We start from the raw sequence: 15,130 nt of genomic DNA on the forward strand, positions 1-15,130 counted from the left end.
GCAATTGCACTCAATCCTAACTCAGTACTGTGCTTCTTTATTTTTTTAGGCCAACACGTAATTTTAAAATTAGACCGCCTCTTTATATATATGCCTGAACTTCCTCTTTTCTTTTTGAAATTCTTTTCTCAAAGTCTTGTAGCAATATGAGAGGGGCTTTTTTCCTTAAAAGAAACCTTACTTCTCTTGACATTAAATTCAAGTAATAATTTGGTTAAATCTAGAGATTATTTACGACAATCGGAGTGCAGTTCAGGTTGTACATAATGATGTTTTTCATTAACGCACTAAATATATTGAGATTGATTGTCATTTTGTGCGCCACCATCTCTTGCATGTAAGTCACTCTCTGCTTTTATCGTATTACATTTGCTGATTAGTTGATTGATGTGTTCACCAAAGCATATTCACCTAGACGTTTTTGTGATCTTCTTTTCAAACTCAAGTTGATATCTACATTACCACCTTGAGGTTGAGGGGATGTTAGAATATATTTTGATATTTACCGTACTGATTTGTTTCTTTGTATAAGTTTTTTTTTTTTTTTTTTTGATAGGTTGTATATGTTTTGTATAGGTTCGTTTATTCAATGCATGCATCAATTGCAGATGCTGGTAATGTCGTGCCATGCATGTGGAAAAAGTTTGCATCAATTTAGGTTCTCAATAGAATCAAATTTGATTAACCTTACATCAGACCTACAAAAAAAAAAAAAAACAAAACTAAATTTTTATCATACCTTTTTGATCCAATGTTTTACCAATTAAGCTAATTTAGGCTCAAACCCATCGGGTCTGCACATTCCTATGGACAAACTAAGGCTAAGAAGATAAGGAATGTTACAAATTAAGGAGCAATTTTGTTGTTTTCATTTTTAAGTATGTTGGTGATCATCAGGGTGAAAGGGGCGTATGAACGCAGAATTCATTTGCCATATCTTGAGTGAACAAGTTACAGTGGCCTCGGTAGCATTGTTGAAAAGAAATAGGCGAGTAGCCTCGTAGATTGCCTTTGTCGGATAAACACGCGACGTGATGCATGTCCTCCCACCTTGAACAAAGCTTTCAACTATTGAATGATCCACCTGGATTCGGATGACCAAACATTCCATGCAAAATTAAGGAATTATGCCATGATATCAGATAACCATATTCATTCATTCATGAATAACGTAACAAAACTCAAATTAATTAAGCTGATCATCAACTTACCAGTAACCTCACAGATAATTTTTCATCTTTTAGTACCGGAACAGAGCTCCCATAAACTTGTTTATTAACATCACTTGCCTCCGAAGACCTAGAAGGAAACAATAATAATGAAGTATTTTGTGATTTATATATGCTTAATTGGTCAACACGTCCAGATAGAGGAATATATACCTTGTTTGATCAACACAGAAGAAAGTTTTGAGATTGCCATCAGCTCCTTTGGCAACATAGAAATACACAGGAGTGTACTCAGAAAGGCTCTCATCTGCAAGAACAAGCAGACCAAAAGGTCCCAGTGCACCGCGTCCAGCAGCTCCACCGCTGGTGCTGCAGCTGATGAATTCCACATTGGTTTCGTTTGTCCTCTCCAAAGCCTCCTTGTCTATCTCAAACTCGGCCACAATGTCCAACTGTGTGGCTGTGTCAACATCTAGTGGAACAACTGCTCCTGCCCTCACCTCCACCTTGTCAAACTCTTTGCTGCTCAGTCTCAAACTGTCTACCTCCTCCACCGGCCATTGAAGCAAATTGGTACCAGTCTTTGTATCAAGCAACACTGTCCTTGGAATACTCTGAAAAATCACCGCTTATCAAGAAAAATCACCGTTTATCTCAAAAAGCTTAATTAGGCTTATAGAAATTAAAAAGAGTAAATTTAATCATTTAATGAATGCTTTAATAGTTGTATTAACGAAAGGAAAAGAGGACAGGGTGATCTATGAGTTAGCTCGATGGAAAGAATACCTGAACTGATGCCCAGCCCTTCTTGACATCAGCATTTTCACTATCGGACTCTCCAATCCAACCCCACAACACCCTCCTTCCCTTGCGCACATCATAGAAGGTTTTGGATGCATAAAAGATCCCATAGTCATACCTAATTCCAATACCAATCTTAGGGTCATCGGGAACCCATTTAACATGAGCCTTCTCATCATAAGTCCCAAGTGCATAATAATCGTGCTTATCAATGTCAAGGCTTGTTTTGAATACGTGCTTCACTTCAGCCCCATTAACCGATGTGTCCAAACCTTGTTCAGCACTTTTTGACACAGGATAGAAGTCAACACACTCCCACATGCCAGTGTCAGGGACAGCATGGAGCACCCCATCTAAAAGCTCAAAGCTCTTAAAGTCCTTAGTGTGGTAGACCAGAGTAATGCCTGTTGTGTTGACCTTGGATCCAATGGCAATGTGCCATTTCCCGTCCGATGTGTACCAAGCCGTTGTTGGGTCACGGAAGTCCTTCAAATCGATGCCCGGTGGCGGGAGAAGAACTGGGTTGCCAGAGTACTTGACCCAGTTGATGAGGAGGGGATCAGACAGGTTGGAAGGATATGCAAGATTTTGAACCTGCATTGACTCATTAGTGGATCCAGTGTAAAGCATCATAACTTGGCCATCAGGAAGGAGTGTTGCAGACCCTGTCCAAACACCGTTTATGTCATACCACTCATCAGCCATCATTGCCAAAGGGAGGTGAAGCCAATGGATCAAGTCCTTGGACACCGCATGCCCCCAAACTATGTCACCCCACACTGCTCCATTAGGATTGTACTGGTAGAAAAAGTGGTACCATCCCTTGTAGAACATAGGGCCTGTAGGATTATTTTTTGAAAATGAAAATAGTATATATAAGTTATTATATATGGGTGAATTAATTGAAGGCGAAATTTCAAAAACTGTTAAAGATTAAGCTTAATTAATTAGGTAGTGTTAGGATGTGTACACACACACTGGGGTGGGATTTAAGTTCATAGTTATTAGACCCGGCCAATTTTGTGGAACCCCATTTCGAAAAGTTTTATCCTAACAGTGAAATCATGTCTTCAACTGACCTTTTTCCCACATCGTTTCCAGATCATCATCAGATGTTACTTTGTCCAAGTGTTTAATTTATGGTAAATATTAATCAAGCGCAGAAAAAAAAGGAAACAAATTAAAGCATTGGCAACATTAAATTCGTGATAATAAGGGCCACTTACCATTAGGATCTGAAGCAGAAACAACGACAAGAGTCCCCCATCAAAGGCGTGATAGTTAACCATAAAAAGATTAAAACAAAAAGGGACCCAAATCAGTACATAATAAGAAAATAATAAATAAAATATGCGCACTGATACTTGTTTAAAGTAAATATTGATATTCTAATTGCGATTACATTCTGAGAAATGTCATTATAGAAATGTTTGACATTTGTTATTTATTTATTTATTTTTTCATTGGTCCGAGTTGTACCTTTCCCAAAATTATATATTAGTAATCTCGGCCCCTTATTGAAATTTGAAACTTGAATGTATCGAACACCATTAATATAGGAGTACATAGTGGTTATAGTTATATTTATATATATATATATATATATATATATATATATATATATATATATATATATATATATATATATACTTAATTAAGATTTTTAAATTCCTATAGAATACTGATAAAAGGCATTACGTTAATTTTTTTAAAAAAATTATGTCCAACTTTAACAACTTTTTTTTTTTTTTTTTTTTTTCAAAAATCAACCATTAGATATGTATGACATACATATCGGAAAATAAATCTAATGGTTAGTTTAAATAAAAATTAGATTGTTACATAAGAGTTGGAGAAGTAACATGTCTCCTTTCAAAATGGAAAGATATGGGCGAAGGACTAAGTGTACTACTAAATAACACATTAATTTTTTGTATTCTTTGGTCCAAATAAAATAATTTTTGAATTGAAATCCGACAGCAATTTGGGCAACTTTTATAAGAGAGTTGGTGTGAGACGCAGTTGTCCGACTAGGTAATAATAAGATAATGCATTTTGTTACTATTCTATAGGAATTTAAAATCTTAATTAACTATATATATCTATAAGTATAACCACAACTCCTATATTTATGGTGATACATTAAAGTTTCAAATTTTATGGTTAACAGAATATAACCGGAGATTATATTAATAATTTTGGAAACTCTTTATTGGACCAATGAAAAAATAAATAACAAATAACAATTAACAAATGTCAAACAAATCCATTTCAAATTATAAACTTACCATTCATCCAATTCTTCTCTGGCTGGAAATGGTAAGCTGTCCTCTGCCAGGACAAAATGGTATTGTTCCATGGAAACGACATCGCATTGACGCTGGCCAGTACCGGGTTCGACTTCTCCGATACGCCGGCGGATAACCCACGTGACACCGGCTGCAAGGGCTCCGACGGAAATGACATTGATGATGTTAACTTATCCAATGGTGCATGGACATCTGAATCCCTATAACCATTGATAATGGCCAAAAATAGACCAAGCATCAACAACCCAGAAAAGACAACGAGGGTAGCCTTCTTGGGCGGCCTGCGCCTCGCCGGAGTTGATTCTGCAGGGAGGGGTTCATGGGGGAGAGGAGTGTACGAGCATGGAAGGGTGCAACCTTCCATGTTACAGCCTGGTGGTTGGAACAGGTAACAGCAGAGAACAAGGCGATGTGTCGGACTCCGATATGCTATTGACAAAAGCTTTTCAATGGACGAGCTCTTTGTTTTTTTGCTGGTTGGTTTGCCTTTGCCTTTGCCTGCTTTGTTGGAGGAGCGCTGTTTGCCTAGCTTGGCTGTAAGTTGGGTATATATATAGACACGATGCTCAGAAATTTTATATTTATTTTTAAATAAAAATTATATATATATATATATTCATTCCGCAACATTGGAAAACATACTTCATGTGAGTCCTGCGGTTGGTGGAACGGCATTTTTAGTGGCAATCAACTTTTTGGGTCATGAAAGCAAGTGTCATAATTGCTCCCTCTATTATTACTACTGCAGTACTGGTCATTGGTCCACGCTATGATTCTTCTATATCATATTTCTTGTCACATGTTAATTATGAAAGTTAATTAGAGCACCTAACCTTTATTTGCCTCATTTGGAAAATGTGTATGGGAAATACATCATCAACATCAATTAAGGAGTCGCAAACAATAAATTCAAGGCCATGGTAAAAAATTAAAAAAGAAGAAGGAAGAAGCTATTTCTTCCATTTTTATTGGATTCTAACAACTTTTTTTAAAATCAATAATTGAATTTGTAAAATTGACAAGTAGAAAAGCGAATCAAATAATTAATTTCAAAAATTATTGAATGTGTATGGGAAATACATCAATTAAGGAGCCGCAAACAATAAATTCAAGGCCACGGTAAAAAATTTTTAAAAAAAAGAAGAAGAAGCAATTTCTTCAATTTTTATCGGATTTTAACAACTCTTTTTAAAATCAATAATTGAATTTGTAAAATTGACAAGTAGAAAAGCGAATCAAATAATTAATTTCAAAAAATATTAAATGGGGGTTGATCATGAATTAAAAAGATAGCAAGTTTCTTTTTGAATTTAGAAAACGGTAGAAGTCACTAATCCCGAACAGTATGAAGTGAGCCAACTTGTTGGGGATAAGGATGGACTCAAAATGCACAGCTTCTCACCCAATCAAAACTATTGATTGAGTGACAAATGCTAATTCTTCAATTTTTGTCAAATTTTTATCGGATTTTAATGATTTTTTTTTTTTAAAAAAAATTAATCATTGAATATGAAAGATTGACACGTAGGAAACAAATCAAATAATTAGTTTCAAAAAAATATTAAATGAGAGTTGATCAGGAATTAAAAAAATAGCAAGAATTCACTTATTCCGAACAGAATGAAGTATTGAGCCCACTTGTTGGGGATAAGGATGGACTCAACATGCACAGCTTTTTTTATTTGATTGGATGGAGACCCCACCCACGTTAAGAGAAGTGAAAGCTCGGGCTAGTGAGTAAAACATGCATGATTGTTAGTATTGAATGCAGAATTTACACGTGTAATGAGTCCAAAGAAACATTATAATAATCCGTATTATATACTCCATTTTCAGTCACTCAGCACCACAAATCTTGTTTTTTTTAATGTTAATAATTTAGTGATTGCTGATTCAGATTTGAAGGTGACTAGCGCTCTTAAGTCGGAGCATTAATGCTTAATTTTATATTAATTATCGCATGCAATAAATGCAATTAGGAAGGGATCGGCCGGAGAGATGTTTCCAGCCACACGCAAGTGATGACTAAGCTTAAGGCCCTTCAATTCTTTCTCTCACAATAATAGAGGCCGTCTCTAGCTCTTGGTTCTCATTATTGACAAAAAAACGAAAGTAATATTAAAAACCAGAGATCACAAATTCCCGATGTTTTCTTCTCTTTATTAATCTCTCCATTTGGTAGATGATGAGTCGCATGAAGCCCACATGCATTTGCCACCACAGAAAATAGAGGAACAGGTGAGATCCTTGTCGTATTAATTACAATGATGCTGTAAGCTGGACCACCGATTTAGTCCTGTCCGCCTAACTCCAAATGAATTTGCCTCGTGATCATGTGACTTTTGTTGCGAAACGATCCATCCATGTGTCCACAAGTTTTTCAAGAACCTCATTCACTTTGTTTTTTTTTTAAGTGTACAAGGATAAAGGGAAACAAAAGGAATCATGCATGTACGTTCTTGAGATGGAGTGGCGAAATTTGAGATAAGATTGGATTTGAAACAAAATTATACTATATGGCATAGTGAGTGAGATAGTAGTATGATATATAACATATATTACTAATAAAAAGATTTTAAGGGGGTTCATTTTTATCACAAAATGAGGGAAGAAGTTAGGAGATTGTAATCTTATAGAATAATCACCTTTAAAAATTCACCATTTTGATTTAATTACATATTTATCCTTACCTTTACCTATCCAAATTCTCGTATAAATACAAATTTTTTGCATTATAGCTTTCATCCAAAAAGAAGCGCAAGATGTAACCATTTTAGACTTTTTTTAGTAGTAATTGTATGTGTCTAACATCAAACCACCCTTAAATCTTTATATTTGCTTTCTTTATTTTATAACGACACCAAAACCACAAACCATCATCAATTTGTTTTTCTACATTTTATTTGAAAGAAAAGCAATCGGAATCCAATTGAGTTTTATTGTTTCGTTCATAGGAGTGTAAAGTCGGCTGGTAACCGGCAAACCGCTTTTGTTTATTGGTTGGAAATAACTAGTAATTGGCTTGTTGGAACAAGTAGCTCATATTCTCTCATGCATTGAGAGTAATGCGACATGCTAGTATAAATGCCAAATTGTCGACGCGTACCCGAGCTCTAACAATTGGCCCATTGGGCGCAATTAAGTTTATGTTAGCCTTGGCACAAATAGGTTGTGGGGGTGTGGGGCCAACTCCCTCATGGTACGGTATAGGGTATTTTGAGATTTTTCTTATTTGTCTATATAGTAGGGTTTTTATATAAATATATTATGCTATAATCCTAAATCATATACCGAAATATAGCTGTACTCCTGTGGACGTAGGCACATTGCTAAACCACGTAAAAATCTGTGTCTTGATTCTCTCTTTCTCTCTCTCTCTCTCTCTCTCTCTCTCTCTCTCTCTCTCTCTCTCTCTCTCTCTCTCTCTCTCTCTCTCTTTTCAATTCCTTATTATTCATCATTCTTGTGCACGGTAACAATAATTGGTATCAAAGCCCAGGTTCTGCGATGGCTGGGGTTGGCACATCTACTGCGAAATTCGACGTGATGAAGTTTGATGGAACCGGTAAATTCGGGATAACAAGGGATGGTGAAGGCTTTATATGGGACAAAACCAGATGATATGCCGGACATAGATTCGAAGGAGCTTGAGGCGAAAGCGGTGGCTACTATTCGGCTTTTTCTGGGGGATGATGTGATGTATCATGTCAAGGACGAAGAATCTCTGGCAGTAGTTTCTTTAAAACTAGAGAATTGATATATGTTCAAGTCATTGACGAATAAGCTCTATCTAAAGTAGCGATTGTATGGCTTGAAGATGGCGGAGGACTCGGATTTGAGCCAACATATCAACGTGTTCAATCAGGTATTTAGCAATTTGAAGAGGGTTGATGTGAAGTTCGAAGACGAAAATAAGGCGTTGATGTTATTGATTTCACTCCCAGCTTCTACCACGTATGAGAATTTGGTTACAACTCTGATATGGGGGAAAGAGTCCTTGGAGTCAGAGGACGTTATAGGAGCCATGTTGGCCTTTCATCAAAGGAAGAAAGTCAGTGATGATAATTCTCAAGGAGAAGGGCTAATTGTGAAGGGTATCCAGAAGCGTGGAACAACCAGTAACAAGGTAGGTTCGAACGACAAGAATTCTTGGTTAAAGTCCAGGAAGAGGAAGGGACGTCAACTATTATAAGTGCAGGAAGAAAGGGCACATAAAGCGGGACTGTCCAGACCGAAAGAAGAACAAGGATGATGAGAATGAAGGTTCCTCAAGGTCTGTGAACGTAGTGGAGGACGACTCAAACAATGGTGTAACGCCCCCAAAATTAGGTAATGATTTTACTTAACTTGGAGAGTTACTGTAGTACCTCTAGGACAATCAACTGGTAATTGCCTAGTGGAACCACCATTTGTGAACTAATCATAGTGAAAGAAAGGCGAAAAACGGAAGGACATGAAATCTTAGAATCTAAAAGTAATTAAACCTCAAATAGCACTATCATCAAATATAGACCAAGAGTTATCCAAAATTAAATCCAATCTAGACAAACCTATTGCCAATGGACCATTCGCTTGGTGCCTTCACCCTTACGAACCTACCAACTCTAACCAAGGTCAGCTTGATAATTATTGTCATACAGAGAAGTTTCAAGACAGAGGAGAGCACTAATTAAGTCTATGACTTTGTAAGTAAATCATTACAAGATTAGTGATGAAATAAGCTTTAAGTATCAAATTTTATTTGTGGAATCATAAACGTGAGTCTTTTTGAGAAAATGGCGTGTATTTCCCCGTTACTATGCTCTCATTAAAAGGTCATGGTTTGTTCTGAAAATATTTACGAATGCATAATTTTGGTGACAATACTTATAGTTTAACGCAGGAGAAATCATGCTATAAATATATATTCGTATATGTATATGTCATAGTTTATCCCATATGATCTGCCCAGGATATTAATTAACTCATTCCCGGCAGGGTTGGCACTATCCCAAGGGACCTGTAATACAACACTAATGCCCCGGATATGTACGCTGCAATGCCCGATGAAATTAACTAACTGGTAGTTGACTTCATGGTCCGTCTCCCAACCTTATTCTAAGAAGAACAAGATCACAGGGATATCATCCTCTTCGAAAAGAGTATGCATAGGAAGATTTTTAGTTAAAGAAATAAAGGTAGCATTCTAAAATCCACAATCACATCATGAATAGCCAGAGTAAGCTAATACATCATCATAACATAGATAGCTGGAACTTTCAAAGAACGACCAAAAGACCAGTCATCAAAATGATATGGATCCTAAACAAAAGGTCTAAGAGTCACCAACAACAAGACTCAAAGCCTACACTTAAGAAGATACAACATAAAGATGATATATTTCATATCATGGAAGGATTCCCTAGGTCCTTTCTGTTGGGAATTGGTTTGCAAAAATAATATTGCACAACAGAAAATAAAATTCCCAAATCTAAGAACGAAATTTATGAAAAACAGGCGAAGAATAATGCTATTTTAAAAATAAACTGTAAATCAAAAACACTTGAACGTGTTTAAAATTAAACTGCCACTCCTTGGCTATATGGGCAAGATTAAGCTCCTTGCTCCTCGACGAAGAACGTGTGATGACCTTCAGATCTTCTCACCAATGACTGATGATAACCAGGAGACTGGGCTCTCAACTTCCTCTTCAAAATTTAAACTTATTCTTGAGAGTTAACTCAATAATATTAGTTCTTAGTAAAAACTAAAGAACTGAGCAAAATAGCTTATCTTTGAAGAGCTACAGTCATGTCAATTTATAGGCTCAGAATACTAGGAGACTGAGAGACTTAAGTAATGTGGGGCAAGCAGTAGTTGAAGTTCTAGATAACCTAGAACTCCCTATAGTTGTGGATGGCTAGGGCTAGGAAACTTCCTAGTCTTCCACCACTTAAAAGTGACGCATGGGGTTAGGGATTAACTCCCCGGCCCATGTGTCCATTTCATGCCTATGGGCTTGGTTTTATCCCAAAGCCCAATCTCCTCTTGCATCAGATGCACAGTTTATCTCTAACCAATGTTTTTAATTACATAAAAACAACTAGCCCAATAAATAAAAAGTTTGATTTGGTTAAACTAAATCAGCTTGGTGAGGGACTTAAAGGAAAAATAAAAACTAGCTAAAATAGTTATGACTCATCCAATCACTATTTATTACAATTGATTCCACTAAACAATTGCAATTGCACTCTAGTTTATATTTTTTTTTTTTATTAAAACAATTAATCCTTTAAATTTACTTAATTTTGACTTTTGGTTCCTCCATAAAATCTTTCATAGTTAAGATATTACCATTTAATTCTCCACCTCTTTTTCCCTGAGTCTCCTGATTTTATATATTATTCTCATACTCAAAAAACTTATCACATGTACTTTGTATTTCAATACTCGAATCGCGAACCCTCCTTCTTTTCGGCTTTCACCCTTTTCACCTTCTCGAATTCCGAATTTACCCAATGACTTTTCCGGATTTCTCGCCGCACTTTTCGCACCTTGTAGAGCTGGAAGAGCATCTCGAGATAGAGCTGGATGAGCATTCCGAGAAAGGGATGGAGATATTACGATCCACTGTCAGCACCACTTGCACCGTCCCCTCTCAAATCTCCTCTATAAATTCACTCATCTTCTCCCTTGCAAAGTACACCTTTGAGCTCTCAACCCTTCACACTTTGAAAGCCAAAATTTTTTGGTCTAAGCTTTTCATCGCTTCCTGAGAAAGAAGATGTAGTTTCATAACCAATTTCGAAGTCTAAAGTTAGAAAAATGCAGCATCACAACCAGATTCACAAACAACGAAGCAAGATTATTTTTGATCGTGTCATCCAGAAGCAAGATTATTCTTGATCATGCTTCTGAGATGAAGTATCTTTCTCTTCCTTCGCATCACCATAAACTTTTCTGGCATCTACTCTCAATCCGGTGATGGCGATCTATGACAGAAGAGAGAGAGCACTACGATATGAGTACCGCACTCATATCCTTTCCTGATTGCTTGCCTCGCCTTCTTTGCTTTCTTCACCTTCCCCACCTTCCTCACCTTCGAGGCTTCCATGTTCTTATTTGGCAAGCTTTCCACCAAGATTATCAGAAAGCATCAACGCAAAAGGGAAATGTTATACAGGAAATTTTTCCTATAATGAGAAAAATAAATGCAACCGCTGTAGTAATTTCCATACTAGTTTGATTAGTTAAATAAATGCTTTCTTTTCTGCAGTCTACATACTAGTTTAATCTGTAATGAGCTTAAAATTCTATATATGATAATTTGTCATACGGTACTGTATACTTGTTTATTTATTTTATATAATTGGATGCTTCACTTAACATCTGTATCACTAGACTTAAGATTTAGGAATCTAAATCTTCCCTTAATGTAAACTTTATACTGTATACTTGTTTATTTTTTCCATAATTGGATGCTTCACTTAACATCTGTATCACTAGACTTAAGATTTAGGAATCTAAATCTTCCCTTAATGTAAACTTTATGCGAAGCATAGTTTACGAATTTCGGGGACGAAATTCTGTTAAGGGGGGAGGAATGTAGCGCCCCAGATTTTAAGACATAAATTATAATGGTTTAAATTAATTTTAAAACATTTTTAATAAGGAAAAAGAATAACTACGATTATTTATGAAAATAAATGTGTATTTTTGTTTGTAGAAACGTTTATAGTTGCAATTTGATAAAAACTCAAAACAGACCTTAAACTTTGGAATAACGGAAACAGGGTCAAATGAACTCCATTTTGGTCGATTAAAAAACTGAGACGCTCGTTTTGAAGTCCTCTAGGTCCCCTCCAAATTTCATGATGTTTGGACATCGTTAAGGCCATGAAAACATCCGTCAAAAATACGACCCCTGTTCTGGACGGAAATTCACATTATTCATTAATGGGCCATCTGTGGACTTAACCCAACCCATTCTAATTGCTATCCACAAACCCAACCCATCTATCACATGTTATCGTCCTATGATCATGATGATTACATGAGTCATCACCCAACTCAACATGTGAAAGACCTATTTTTATACCTTAAAGAAATGCCATTAATTAATGTGTGTTAGATGATTAAATATGTTAGTGGAGGATATAATGATTCAACACCTAGTGCAACATCCCACTACATTTATTCCCTCCCCCTCTTATGATGAAAGAATAAAGGATGTCTAGAATAGAATCTAGAGTAATCATAAAATGAAAGTAGTCTAAACAATATCTTGGTTTAACTTGTCAAAGTAAACCAGAAACTTTGATTGACCAAAACTAAGTCATAACAAACTCGGATTGAGTTGAACCAAAAAGAGAAAGTGTTCGTCTTGACGTCATCTATCTACCCTCAAAATTTCACAGCGATCGGATTAGATTTGACCATCAAAACGTTGTTTGGAGTAAGCTGGCCTCTATTTGGACGAAAATTCATATATAGCATTATTTAATACTTCCTTTGATTTGGACAACTCATCACCCACTTCCTCTAATGTGTGCACTCATCACCACAAGTGTTGCCCACATCCCACATCTAGAATGCACCACCTTAGTGATGATGAAACCCATGTGCTTTGGAGATAAGGCTAAGATGCACCAATTCTCATCCATTAGATCAAAATGTATCTACTTGATCCTAACCATTCATTCTCTTATAAATAGAACCATGGTGGAAGATGCAATACTCATTAAGCTTCACTCACTCACACACCTACAACCAAGAGAGAAAATTGTGAGATTTGTGTAGTTTTGTGTGGTTCAAGACTTGAAGTATGTGCTAAGAAGTATTTTGGTAAGCTTCTAATCATTAATTTCATTAATTTGATGATATAGGTTTTGATTTCATTACTTGTTTTATGAGTTGTTTAAAGACCCAATAAGCTTATGAGATAAAAAGAATTAAAAATAGAAGTAATATAAACTACTTTTATATTTCAATGTCCTCATGACTTTCATGAGTTGATCGTATTTATAAACTGCTTTTATATTTCATTGTCCTCATGACTTCATGAGTTGATCGTATTTATATTTCCTTTTATATTTCGTTGTCCTCATGACTTTCATGAGTTGATCGTATTTATATTTCCTTTTTACATTTCATTGTCCTCATGACTTCATGAGTTGATCGTATTTATACTTACTTTTATATTTCATTGTCCTCATGACTTTCATGAGTTGATCGTATTTATATTTCCTTTTATATTTCATTGTCCTCATGACTTCCATGAGTTGATCGTATTTATATTCCCTTTTCATTTCATTGTCCTCATGATTCTCATGAGTTGATCGTATTTATTCCTTATTGTCCTTATGATATATTTTAATCCTTCAAGTTCATATTTGGTAGCATTGGTTATATAGCCTCGTCACCAAATCATGAACCAAGGTTTTAAGATTTATTATGAGTGATCGTCTCAAACGTAATGAAGTGATGAATAATAAATATAAAAAGATGAGGGTCTATAAACAATGATTTGTTTGATAGATGATTGATAAATATATTATTGCATGGATGGATTTATATGCAGAAAAGAAGTTTAAAGGAACTACACGAAGAAGAGTGTAAGTATTTCTATACTTACTGAGGACGAAGCTGGTGGATTTTTCCATAATATTGTGTTTATTGTTCTATTTAATTTGTTCATTGCATGTGGCCGATCATGCATAGCATGTTGTGTCTAATAAAAAATAACGGCTGATAAGATAGCCATTTCATCAGTTGACTTGGGGGGTTAGAAAAGAACAAAGCTGATGTAGTAGCTAGGGGGAGTAAGGCTCATCAGTGAACCCTAAAAAGTGCGAGTCCGAAGTTCTAATAACAACTAATGCTGGGACCGGTAGGATTCCAGTAAAAACAGTTAAGACATCAAGTGTGAGGCAACGGGCGTAAACGAACAGGGATTTAATGGCCTTGGGTACGAGAGTCTGAAGAAAGATGATCATAAAATACCAAACTAAATGGTTACTACGATGCATATTCATACAACCCATACATTTGCATTATACGCGTGGCTATAAAGCCATATCTGCATGTTAAGGAATTTATTAAGTAAATCAGTATTCACCTTATTATTGGAAACAGTGGACTCACTTTGGTTGTTTTGTGTTTTTGTTTCTATATATATATATATATTCCGTTAATGCAGGTTAATAGACAAAGACCAGAACTCAAGAGGTTTTATAGCTAAGGACGCATAGTTTATATTTTGTTTGTAGTCTTCTGTGTTTATAGCATTTTATGTTGACAAGATTGCTAATGATTTATATGTATTCTTTTGTGTCATTATGGACACCTGTTTCCTTGTATCTGTTATAAGTATTTTCTAATGAATATCTAGAGGTATTTAATTTAAAAAGCTCTAATGTGTTATTTAATCCAAGCCTGTTGGACAAAAATATATTCCGCTGCGAGAGTTATCTCTGATGTAGTAACGTCACGTGGGAACCGGAGGTTTCTGCTTACGAATTTGCTGGTTCAAATTTGGGGCGTTACAGAATGGTATCAGAGCTTCCCTCCAAATTTCATGATGTTTGGAAGTCGTTAAGGCCATGAAAACACCGGTGAAAAATACAACCCCTGTTCTGAACGGAAATTCACATTATTCATTAATGGACCATCTTTGAACTTAACCCAACCCATTCCAATTGCTATCCACAAACCCAACCCACTTATCACATGTCATCTGCCCATAGCCATGATTACTACATGTGTTATCACCCAACTCAACATGTGGAAGACCTATATTTTATGCTTTAAGAATGTCATTAAATATATCATCCTAGTTAGATTTGATTAAATAGGATAGTGTAAGATATGATG

General features: G+C 35.8%; 1 protein-coding gene and 1 long non-coding RNA gene across 2 annotated transcripts; one reads left to right on the forward strand and one right to left on the reverse strand.

Annotated features, from left to right (window-relative positions):
- Positions 1 to 711: 711 nt before the first annotated feature.
- LOC133854515 (acid beta-fructofuranosidase-like) lies at positions 712 to 4,796 on the reverse strand. The gene is made up of 6 exons (XM_062290754.1): positions 4,259 to 4,796; positions 3,197 to 3,205; positions 1,956 to 2,809; positions 1,383 to 1,783; positions 1,212 to 1,299; positions 712 to 1,084 (listed from the first exon to the last, which is right to left on the reverse strand). The coding sequence occupies exons 1-6, from the start codon at positions 4,641 to 4,643 to the stop codon at positions 875 to 877; spliced, it is 1,947 nt and encodes a 648-aa protein (XP_062146738.1). The 5' UTR covers positions 4,644 to 4,796; the 3' UTR covers positions 712 to 874.
- Positions 4,797 to 13,014: 8,218 nt separating this feature from the next.
- On the forward strand, positions 13,015 to 14,645 carry LOC133855020 (uncharacterized). Its single transcript, XR_009896911.1, has 3 exons — positions 13,015 to 13,102; positions 13,839 to 13,872; positions 14,457 to 14,645. It is a non-coding gene; the product is annotated as an uncharacterized LOC133855020 (long non-coding RNA).
- The last annotated feature ends 485 nt before the right edge of the window (positions 14,646 to 15,130 follow it).

This window comes from Alnus glutinosa, chromosome 13 (assembly GCF_958979055.1).
Source record: "Alnus glutinosa chromosome 13, dhAlnGlut1.1, whole genome shotgun sequence".
Classification (NCBI taxonomy): domain Eukaryota; kingdom Viridiplantae; phylum Streptophyta; class Magnoliopsida; order Fagales; family Betulaceae; genus Alnus; species Alnus glutinosa.

Bases quoted from the DNA above. Each gene is read 5' to 3' on its own strand.
- LOC133854515 (XM_062290754.1), bottom strand. From the start codon at position 4,643: ATGGAAGGTTGCACCCTTCCATGCTCGTACACTCCTCTCCCCCATGAA. The intron at 1,784-1,955 runs GTATTCTTTCCA...GTGATTTTTCAG, and splicing joins AGGGCTGGGCATCAGTTCAG to AGTATTCCAAGGACAGTGTT. The intron at 1,300-1,382 runs GTATATATTCCT...GTTTCCTTCTAG, and splicing joins TTCTGTGTTGATCAAACAAG to GTCTTCGGAGGCAAGTGATG.